This window comes from Anarrhichthys ocellatus, unplaced genomic scaffold, assembly GCF_004355925.1.
Source record: "Anarrhichthys ocellatus isolate YVR2014 unplaced genomic scaffold, GSC_Weel_1.0 scaffold1, whole genome shotgun sequence".
NCBI classification, from domain to species: domain Eukaryota; kingdom Metazoa; phylum Chordata; class Actinopteri; order Perciformes; family Anarhichadidae; genus Anarrhichthys; species Anarrhichthys ocellatus.
The window spans coordinates 4188223-4199675 of NW_022280031.1; the positions used below are offsets into that span (position 1 = coordinate 4188223).

Consider the following 11453-nt stretch of genomic DNA (forward strand, 5'->3'; position numbering starts at 1 on the left):
CGGTACAACACCACCTTTAACTATGACCTCAATAATAAACACACGTTTGAATTTACGCATTTCCAACCATGCCAACGAAAATGCAGGGGAAAGCAAACTTAAAGGTACTGCAATGACCGGAAATGGCCAGAGGAGGACATCTCCTATTGAGAATTGTACTCTACACTATAATCTCACGCGTGTTTACAGTCGATGTCATGTGTATTTATGTGTTTGGCAGCGTTTGTGTAAACCCGTGACTTTCTACACTTACAGATTGTAGATTCACGTGCCACTACCGCTGCCGTGCTCTGATCCGGCTGGACTGCAGCTGGGACCGAGGCTCCGTGGCTGAGCACACATTGGTAGTGGAGCACGCCATAGAAACAGACACCAATGTGGTAAGGACCTTTTGTATTTGGCATTATGACCGGCCTAGTATTCCCTGGTTGTTCATAAGCAGCCGTGCTCACAATCAAAGAACATCAAGAAGTTATTGCCTTATTGTACCACTATGGTTACCTTTAAAAATGAGACAATCGGTGAGGAAACTAGTAGCTTCTACCAGCCTCTACTTTGCGTGTTACATTACGTGCTACCTGGTAATTTTGCAGGACTGCTTTTAGGAACAAAATCACATGGGAACTATTTTACATGGCAATGAAACCACGGCGGTAATCCTGTTCCACTTACTAAAATCTGCTGAAGTTTGTTATTGAGAAACACAAAACGTTACAGGTAACAGATTTTGCAAGATCTGGTTCAGTTTATTTAAGTACTGCAGGGAAACATCTGTCTGCGTCCCTGAGCCAGCTGTTACACCCATTGTTTTAAGAAAACAAACTCAACACTTTGATTTTTTCAGCATGATGTACCATAATATGTTTTCACTTTAATTTTAAGAGTTTTATGTTTTAGTCCTGTCTTTGCTTTATTTTTTAAAAAGGCATAACAAGTGCCAACAAACATTGTAATATACCCTATCCAGATAAACAGAGAGATAAAGTCAAGTCTCTGCATCTTAAATCTTACCAGAAGAAGACTCCTCGCTGTGCTTCTCTGCACCACATTGTTATTTATAAAGAGGGAGGTCAAGGCTACAAGCCCATAGTCGTTCAAGGCAGCTGGGTTTGGTTTCTTGGTAACAGGTTGTATTCCCTCTCTATCCAACACATGTTGCTTATCAAAGGATGTCTGGAATGTAAAAACTTCAGCGGAGTATGAACAGTATGAAGACATTGCTGGATATTGTCTTGGTGCTTGGGTTTTTGTGTGCATAAGGCCTTTTACACAACAGATGTTTTCACTTGACATAGCAGGAGAACGTACAGGTGGATCTATTGGTGATGGCTCTGTGATAGTGGTGTGTACCAATAAGCAGTGAAAACCGTATCACAAAATCAGAGTTGGTTCAATCAGAGTTTAATGTGAGAACAGCAGGAATATTTCTGGGTGTAGCAGTCCACATATGTGAACTCGTAACTTCACACTAGGAGGCTCCAAAGTATTTCCTGCCGGTACACATTAGCCAGTACTTGTGCTGATAGCTTAAAAGATATGAGCAACTCCTCAGCATGTGAGACAAACACTGAGGATAGTTTACAAATGTCTTCACCAGTTGGACACGTGCCCCATGGTTTTTTATGTTCTCTGTGTTATTACTTAAAAGTGTATGCTAGGGGCGGCATGTTCCAGATGAACAAAGGAGGATTGTTTATCTGTCTCAAAATCATAGCTTTAAATGCAGAAATTAAAGACAATTTTATCAACATACCTGATTATAATTTTCTGTAGCCAGATTCTCACTACAAGGTTATAAACTTAGTACCGAGTCCTATTTTAGTATCAGTCCGCTTGATGGTTTAAAAAGAGTTCACATTGCAGCACACTGAAAACTAGGGATTCATAGTTTTTTTTTAAGCTGAAATTTGCAACTTTACAGATGTGAGTACTGATCTGATACTAGAGCTGTCCTGTTCCCAAAGTTAAAATCTGTACATCTCACTCAGTGGGACTCATTTGACACATTTTTATTAACATAAATGTTGTGGCACAAAAGAAAGATTGGCGGCTCTCCGTGTACATAAATGTAACTGATTACCAAACATAGAATTTTATGACACTGACAAAGAAACATTATTTATGTGGGATTGATAACAATCTGGCATATTGGATTGATGCATCCCTGTTATTTATCAATTCACCTGCAGAGCAGTTTCTCAATTATTGTATTAATAGTTTCTTTGTTTATTGGTTTTGTTCATAAAATGTAAGAACAGGCTGGCAAATGTCTTTCACAATTTCCCAGGGTGACATTCATATTGCTCTTTTTTTCTGATCAACTGTCCAAAATCTTTCATTTATAAGGTTAAAAAGCCAGAGAAAATTAGTTTTCAGCCACTTCCGTGTAAGTACGTGCCAACTCGCATATTTTTTTATTTTACCTTTATTCAACCAGATAATTCAATTGAGAACCAGCCCGACCTGGCCAAAAAGGCAGCAACAGGAAGCAAGTCGTTACAAACGAATAAAACATAGAAACATCTCAATCATACAAAAATAACAGCATCATAATATGTTTTTTATATATATATATATATATATCATAAATAGGAGCATTTAGAAAAATCAGTTTGCCAGTCATAATTGGGACTTGGCAGTTGACGTGAACACTCTCTACAAGTTTAAAAATATTTTTATAATAACTCAAATACAACATGAAGGCGGCATAATGAAGGATCCTGGTGAGTTGCATTATGGGAATTGTGGAATCCAGTGTTTGAAGCGCGACTAGGCCCTGAAGGTTATGATATCTCGGCCTCTGCTGCTTTGATTCTGTTTCATTTTTTGTCTTCGTCTTCCTCAAGTTTATTGGTTGTATGGAAGTCAATGGAGAAATCCTAATTTTCTATTGATCGACTAATCGATTCAATGACAAACTGATTCAGTGCAACTGAAAACATCCCACCCATATCAATAAAGTGTCTATGTTAGCATATCTCCCTCTTTCCCCCTGAGAGATAACATGGTTTCCGCTCAAGCTTTTCAAACTAAATAAGAAAAATGTCTCCTAACTTGGCGGTCTAACTTCAAGTATTGTATGTTTGGTGCCTTTGAGTTCAACATATTTACTCACAGCTCATACATTTATGAATAAAAAGACTCGCATGTTGACCATAGACTGTAGGACCAGACCGACCTATTATCACGTGACAAACTTAGCGGGGAGGACGAGGGAGCAGCATCCGTGGGAGAGGCGGCAAAAAGAAGAGGAGAGGGGAGGGAGGGAGGAGGTCAAGACTTTGGTATTTCCCCTCGCCGTCCAATGGGCGACCGGCTACGATGGGTTTGTGTATTTTCCAAACTCGGCTCAACAGTCGTGGGTGGGGCGTCGGCGAGGGGAAGGAAGCGAGGCAGCAAGGGCGGGGGCCTGAATACATCCTGTTTCACACAGACCGAGTACAGTTGAAACGTGGCCGGTTGAAGTTAGAGGAAAAAGAAGATAGTAGTATTTAGTTGATTTAGACTGTTGTTATCAAGGCGCAACCGAGATATCACGTCCTCTGAGAGATCAGTTAACCGTTGAAGTTAGCCGTTAATTGCCGTTCTTGAGAACATTTCAGCCGGACTTCTGTTCAACCAGGTTTTTGTGTTGAGCTAACTAAGCGTGATTTACTTTCACACTTTTTAGTCGTCGTTTCTTAAGTTCCCGGTTGTTGACCCTCGTGCTAAAGTTTTTTTGACCGGTAGTCAGCATGACAAACGCGGCTAGCAGCTCGGAGAAAACCCCGTCCTTCGAGATGACCTGGGGCAGCTCCACCAGCAGCGGCTACTGCAGCGAGGAGGAGCCCGACTCTGAGTTCGAGCAGTACTTCACCGCCCGGACATCGTTCTTCCCCAAAACCCGGAAAGATAACGTTACTGCTAACGTAAAGCAGGTGAGAAGCCCGAAAAAGGTTAACAAAAAATAACGTTAGGTTTGAATAAAAAAACTCCTCAATGTAAAAAGGAGAAGTGAGACCAGAGAGATGGGTGATGGGGTGGTTCCTCATAATTAACGTTTCTCTCGCGTTATTTAAGGTTGCTGCTCTCTTTGACAGCTGTTCTGTTTAAATTGAGCATTTTATCCACATGTTTAGGAGTCAAATGCAACTGTGTGTTGCTCAAGGGCACTCCAGCTGAGAGGATGCTTGCCAAGTGAGCTTGCAGGTTAAAGGGTGGAGCTGTGGTTCCTCCAGTTTTGAGTGAATAGACTTGAGACTTATAACAAACATTGGATTGAGAACCTATAATAAAAGGCATGTCAGCACTGGTGGAAGAACCACAATCCAGCAGTGCAACTTTTTAATTGTAACAAGCACAGACCCACAGCTGAACCCTTGCAGAGAACAACTCGACTGTCATGTTTTGTGACGCACACCGGCTTCTCAGGTTTCCAGCCTAACACCCACCATTCATTGACTATTCAGGTTTCTCATACTTATTTCCCAATCACTGATGATTCATGTGTTGTTTTGGGTTTGTTAATTTTCTGTTCCTTTAGTCACCCACGCCCACTAAAGGGCTCAGCTTTCTTTATTGAAAAACAGACGCTGTTTATTGTAAAACTCAGTGACATTCACCCTTTTTTGTGTTTTTTGTGCAGAAGCCATTTTTGATTCACGTTGTTGGCACTGTTTGATAGGACACTCCTTTTGTGGACATGCAGTTGTTGCATAGGTTTTTTCCTCCTGTTACCAAATGGGAAAGCTCAACATGGCCCACTTTATTGATTTATTGACTAGTTAACAGCAGCATATTAACTCTACAGTCTTTCAATCTGCGTAAGGATCGCCACCATTGATCTTCTTCTGCTCTACGTCGATTTATAAGCTACCCAGCCCTTTTAAAGCTCGCAGCATTGCCTGGTTTGTGTTCATTAATCCATAGTAATGGAAATAGAGAGAGGCAGGCTAGAGTTAGATATATTTTAACGATATTTTGAAGTAGAGAAAGAGAACTAAATTACTTAATGTAGAAATGCTTGTTTGTAATAATGGAGAGAGTATCAGTCCACAGATACTGGATATGGATTTTACTCCTCAGGAAACCCCCTGCTCCTAGGAACCTCAAGGAATGAGCTGGAGCACAGTATGGAAAATAAATTTGTGCTGCCTCGCACTTCTGTTGCATTTTCTTACTATACAGGAAATACCAGTTGGTCAGTTTACTCAGGAAAAGCTCTAATTGACCTAATGGCCAAATTTTCCATGACTGAGACATGACTGAGACGGTGCGGTTGATGAGGCAGCTGACTTCACAGGATGTCTGTAAAACAAGGGAGGGCTTTGTCTCTCCCACTTGTGAGAGCCGGAGAGAGGGGAGGCTATTTTTACATGAATACCAAGTCGAAGAATGCGATGCAGAGCGGTTGGTCGCACTCATTGCAAACAGCTGCAAGTTGCACATACCCCTCCTTCCTCTAACCCTCCTGGGCCGAAGAATCAGAGCAGTCGTACAGGATTGGGCAGCGCTGACATCATCGTTTTTGCCTTTGCTGCGTTGTCAGGAAGTTGAGTCTGATGCAACTGGTGCTCACTGTTAGAAATAACGGTGGCCTAACAGGAAGTCAATTAATTACAGCTTTACTAAAGTTTGGCTGTTTGTAATTCTCTTCTGAACAATGTTAGTTTTGGAAGAGGAACTTATTTAAATCATCGCACTACTGTTTCTTTTACACAATAGCTTCACACCTTATTCCAACGTTCTCAATTCCTGAAAACTTACTTTTCAACACACCTGATATGTCTTTAGGATTGGTACAAAAATGTAAGTTTACAATTTTTAAGACTATAATGCACAACTAAACAGTGTCCAGTGTCAATTCATGTACTGGTGCATTGTGGGTGTTGTGTGTGGCTCTGTCTCTGGGTCCTGCTGTTGTTTGGAGATGAGCCCTGCCACCTGGTGGTTTAACACTGTAACTCCTCACTGTCTCCTCCAGGATGAACAAATTGAATGGGGAAAGCAGGAGTTGACCACTGCAGATATTCAGCAGAAGGTGAAGGAATACAACGCTCAAATCAACAGCAATCTGTTCATGAACACGGTGAGCAGCGATGATTTACAACAAATCCATGCATTTTTAAGGCGACAGGGTTTTTTTTATTCAGTGAAACTATTTTTATTTTACTCAACAGAACAAGGATGGCTCCTACACTGGCTTTATAAAGGTGCAGTTCAAGTTGGCCCGTCCTGTGTCAGTTCCACCTCCAAAGAAAGGAGGTCACGATGCCGGAGGGAGGAAGGCTACCGGAGTGAAGCGTCGCACCTCTTTCTACCTGCCAAAGGATGCGTCCAAGCATCTCCACATAAGCTCACGCACCTCTGCCCGTGAGGTCATCGAGGTTTTGTTGAAAAAGTTCACAGTGGTGGATAACCCTGGCAAGTTTGCTCTGTTTGAGCGTAGCGAGCGTCATGACCAAGGTATCACTCCACTTCATTATGCTTACACATTTGACCTCCTGCAGTGTTTTTAAATCAAAATGTGCATGCTTTACATTAAGGTGAGTTGGGTTTTTTTTCTGCTCTTTCAGTTTATGTTCGCAAGGTCTCTGATAATGAGAGTCCCCTCCGCCTGCGTCTGTGTACTGGGCCCAATGAGAAAGTCCTCAGCTTTGTTCTGAAAGAGAATGAAACTGGAGAAGTCAATGTGAGTGTAACATGGATTTGAGAATAAGGGCCCAACCCTGTGGTAAGTTTATAAAGTGTACTAATTTAATTTTTACTCTTCTTACAGTGGCATGCCTTCTCCATGCCTGAGTTGAAGAACTTTGCGCGCATGTTGCAGCGTGAAGAGGAGGAGCACGTCAAGCAGATAGTGAAGCGGTATGCTCTGGCCCGTGTGAGGATGCGGGAGGCTCTGGCCGGCTCGACCCCCGGCTGAGACGACTCTGCGCTCGGGGTTGAACGTGCACCTCTTGGCTGGACAATCGCCTGAAGACGACCAGTCATCGCTGCATCCAAAGATCCCAGATAATACAACTCTAAACGCCTCTTGGGTGAACGAGAGAGTGAAACAGGGCGCAAGACAATGAGAGAGCGAGAGAGAGCTAGCGCGAATGTGCGTGTGAAATGATGCGAGAGATGAGAAGTGCCTTACACCTGGAGAGTCTGATGTGCCTGAGAGAATTGAGTTGAGAGAAATGACACTGGCAGATGAGACTGTGATGTCTGATAATCCCGTGTACCTCAGCTGTGTCACTTTAACTTTTAAAGAAAATATCAGGGATGGTTTTTAGCATTTTTTGGTTTAAAAATACGATTAATCTACATTTGTAGATGTAGTGCTAAAGCCAAGCCCCATATTGTAATTGAGCCGATAATCACACGTCTGGAAGTTGCATTCCTTTTTATTTTTCCAGATTACAAAATTGGCAACATGTCCAATCATGCCATTACTGCCGAGTTCAGATAAACTTAATCTGGTCCTTTGACAGCCTACCATGAAAACCATCAACTCCCATTATGACATTTGGAAAAGTTAAATACACATTTGTTGCTGAAGAGTATTTGGATTTTCATTTGACCCAGGCTCAAAAATCTGCCATGTCCTCTCGACACCCCTGATGGGTGCAACTCTTTGTTTTTTATTTTACGGTCAAATTGTGAATTTGACTGATGTATGGACATTTGTATGCAACGATGAATGTCAGAGAGAGTAGTGTCACTCTGGTTGACTGGAACCTTGAATGAATATTGGTATACATGTGTTTCACTGAAAGCTGTTTGTCATTGCTTCATATCTTTGTTTTTTTTCTGTCCTTTTAAGAAAATGTCTTTCGTTCTTCGGTTCACTATCATTGTAGCCGTCCATGCACGTATTTACATGTTGAAGCTACAATTCACAATGTGACAAATGTGCACCGCGTTCAGTAAAGAATTTCCCAGTTCAAATAAGTTTCTGTATTTCTTGTATATCGTAAATAAACGTTGAAATATGCCCTTGTTAGATTTGAGTGATAAGCCCCAATACAGGACTACAAAATAACCCATTTCCACAAACAAAACCCTAACCCCCACATCGTAGACATAGAGTTAAAAGCAATTTTTATCCGACCCTATTTTAGATTTACAACCCCGTCGTGATGTTAAGTAGTAGAAAGTACAATGACTTCCGGTAACTGTCTCGGTACCGCCTGTCTGTCTGATCAGCTGATCTCCATCGTAAGGACCAAAACAGCTAACGCTAGCTTAACATAGCCGGGGGTAAAAGTTATGAAAGGACATGACGATATTATAAGGTAGGATGTTGTCAAGATTTTGTTTTTGCGCTTGGTGGTCTATGGCGAAGATGATTTAGTGTTTGTTTAGGAGACATGTCGCTGTGTTGTCTGGCTCGTTAACGCTTAGCTGTTGTAGCTAACCTGCGTCAGAAGCTAACAGGCTAACTCGCCTAAATATGCAGGTGTCGTTAGCTACAGCTAGCTACATGTTATTAGCTGGCCCAATACTACGGTGGTGCTTCATGGGACATGTTCTTGGCGTTACGTTTAAAATGACGGTTGTTTTTATACCGTAATATGGCAATGTAACTAACGCTAATAATCAGATTGCTCTCGTTTAGGATTATATGGCTGTGTGTAGCTTCCTGTGAAGCTAGCATAACGTAAAGGTTACAATACAACGTTAGCTTCGACATTGTCTCGTTTAGTGAACTGATATTTTTTATATTAATTTCGTCTAGTTTAAGATCGACAACAGTTCTTGTGTCAGCATATTTTGAGTCGATGCGTTTCTGAATCAAGTTCGGACTCCTTACAGGGTAAGATGATCATGCATCACATTGATAATAGCTGGGCATTACATCTAGTGTATCATAGTGAATCAGCAATACAGTATTTGATGCACCTAGTCAAAAGTCACTTGCTAAACAAAGAGTTACACAAGTAGTCACACAGCTACCTGAACACCAGTTAGAGAATGTCAAGTCTGATGTGTGTGTGTGTGTTTCTTCTCAGATCCTGGCTTTGATGAGGAATTGAGAGCGTCTGGCCACCAACCAGATTGAAAGCATTAACTGGAGACTAACTATGTCTTATCTCTGAGAATGGGAGGAAGTGGATCCAAAGCCAAAGGTGTCTGGCCTTTCTCAGGCAGTGGAGCTGGAGGGGATTCAGCCAGTGATGGGAACGAGCAGTCTGTGGCCCGCCTCAAAGGTTCCAGAAGTGCCACACAGTTTGTTTTTACCAGGAGGAGGTAAATAATACATGATTGGAAAATGGTAACAGTTTGCTTAACCCAAATAACTTATTTTGTTAAGTAATCCTAGTGGAGGTTGTTTTTTTATGTGGTTTGAGATAAGAATATCCTGGAAATACAATGGAGGAGAACGGCTGTATAATAAAGGCATTTTACGCCTCTATTATAAGCTGGAAGTAGAGATATGACACAAAATGAGGGGAGAGAGAGATGGGAATGACTTGCAACAAAGGTCTCAGGCTGGATGGAACCCAGGACGCTGGGATTCAGTCATCACCCTAACCCCTACTTCCCCAGGGCACCTCAAATAGAAAGAGTGACATTGAAAGACTGTCCACAGTGAGGGATGTGGATGGATTCAGTCAGAGGTAGATCTGTTCAAATTATTAACTTTATTCATCCCCATCAGGGCAATTAACAACAATCGATAGCAGAGCACACATGCAGCTAAGAACACAAAATAATACAATAAATAGTTTAAATACTTAAAAGTTCAAAGTGTATAGTAACAGCTAAAAAATGCTAGGTGTTAGCTGTGGGAAGTAAGGGCCGGTATCTGAAAACCTCCATTAAACTTTGCTGGATGCCGCTAGAGGCATGTGAGAAAATACAAGATAGTGTTTTTTGGGTAAACTGAGCATATAATTGTCACTTAAATGTGATCTGTTGCAAGTTTCTATCTCCTGACTTGTAGTTTTAGACTGATGTTGACTTGCTGTGTTGGCAGTTCTTTGTACTATGACGAGGACGGCGACCTTGCTCATGAGTTCTACGAAGAGACCGTGGTGACAAAAAACGGCAGAAAAAAGTCCAAGTTGAAGAGGATTCAAAAAAATCTGATTCCACAGGTGAGCCAGGGACACATTTTGGCAATGCTGATCTGAGTTAAGCATGTTCTGAATGATTTGTGGATTTTAATATTTATGCACTTCTTTTTTTAGGGAGTTGTGAAGCTTGACCACCCCTGTATACATGTAGATTTCCCCGTAGTCCTCAGTGAGGTGTGAAAAGTTGCACTGGACTGATCCACTATGAAGTGCAGCAACAGGAAGTCTTCCCGGAGCAAAGTTTTGTCCCAGTGTCAGAGCATCAAAGTCAAGACTGGAGCCGTGGTCCGGACAGCAAAAGGAAAAATCAAGCTGTCGTCTAAAACTGATATATTGAATGAAATGTTATACATTTGAATTCAACTTCGGTCAGAGAGTTCCCTGTTCACAAAAATCCATATTTTGATATTCACAGAAGTAGTGTTGGTTCAGGTTGTGTGTCCACTACCCAGCTGATATGTAAGCAGTCTTAGAGAATACATCAATGAAGATGTATTTCTCTTGTGAGTTCTTTTGCAGGGAAAAACATCCTTGATGTGAAAAAAGGCTTTAACGGTGTATGCCTTCTGTGAGACGTAGAGTGAAACTGTATGTGTACATGTGTGCACTTAGGTTTGTTTGTTTGCGTGTGTGTGAGAGAGACAGGAACGAAAGATGTAGTTACAGGGTAGAATAATGGATTGTGAAATTTATTATATATATATATATATATGGTCATGTTCTGTATTGTCACGTCTGAGTCTGTCTCAGTAACCGGAGCTCAGACCTGCACTAGTGAACATAATGTACTGTAAATAATATCAGATTTCTTAGTTGGAATTACTTGAATAAATGGTTTACTGAGCTGAATATCTGAACTTTTCTATTATGTTTGTTATGGCCTCCTATTACCATTGATTTATGTCAAATAACACGTGTTGTTTCTTGGTCCCATACACGTCTTACTTTTAATGTTAACTGATGAAAAGGTTATCAATTAAAGGAATTTTTTTATTATCTTAGGTAAGGAAAGCATATTTCCTTTCTTGCCAAGAGTTAGATGAGATTTATACCACTCTTGAATTAAACCAACAAGATAAAACGTGATAATTAGAGGGATTTACAGGTGCTGGTGTATTTTGTTACCTTTTGAGTAGACTCACACAACCCGTTTCATCCTGTTTACAGACTTCATGCTAAGCTAAGCTAGCCATTCATACTGAATGCAAAGACATGAAAGTAGTATCAAGTGTTTCATCTCACAAAAGAAGTGAATACACGTTTTCTCCAAAATGTAAGTTCCAGTCACCAACTATAGAAAGAACTGCCGTTTTAGAATGGAAACTCATTGTGTGCTCAGTGCAATAATTTCAGTTTACTGGAAGTGAGTGGACTACAAAGTGGAGATTGCATTTAGTCAAGTGGCCA

At 41.2% G+C, this 11453-nt stretch overlaps 2 protein-coding genes across 3 annotated transcripts in view; both read left to right on the forward strand.

Moving 5' to 3' along the window:
* LOC116382996 (ras association domain-containing protein 1) overlaps nucleotides 1-6919 on the forward strand; it is a 9963-nt gene extending 3044 nt beyond the window's left edge. The window contains exons 3-7 of one of the 2 annotated variants that reach the window (XM_031846495.1): nucleotides 256-380; nucleotides 5963-6067; nucleotides 6159-6444; nucleotides 6555-6670; nucleotides 6758-6919. In XM_031846495.1, the coding sequence (XP_031702355.1) occupies nucleotides 256-380; nucleotides 5963-6067; nucleotides 6159-6444; nucleotides 6555-6670; nucleotides 6758-6904 (779 nt within the window). In that variant the 3' untranslated portion in view covers nucleotides 6905-6919. Of the gene's footprint in view, nucleotides 1-255; nucleotides 381-3391; nucleotides 3918-5962; nucleotides 6068-6158; nucleotides 6445-6554; nucleotides 6671-6757 lie in introns of those variants that run through there. The other variant, XM_031846506.1, reaches the window with a different exon arrangement.
* A 2134-nt stretch (nucleotides 6920-9053) lies between these two features.
* tusc2a (tumor suppressor 2, mitochondrial calcium regulator a) lies at nucleotides 9054-10895 on the forward strand. The gene is made up of 3 exons (XM_031846518.1): nucleotides 9054-9216; nucleotides 9947-10067; nucleotides 10161-10895. The coding sequence occupies exons 1-3, from the start codon at nucleotides 9068-9070 to the stop codon at nucleotides 10224-10226; spliced, it is 336 nt and encodes a 111-aa protein (XP_031702378.1). The 5' UTR covers nucleotides 9054-9067; the 3' UTR covers nucleotides 10227-10895.
* The last annotated feature ends 558 nt before the right edge of the window (nucleotides 10896-11453 follow it).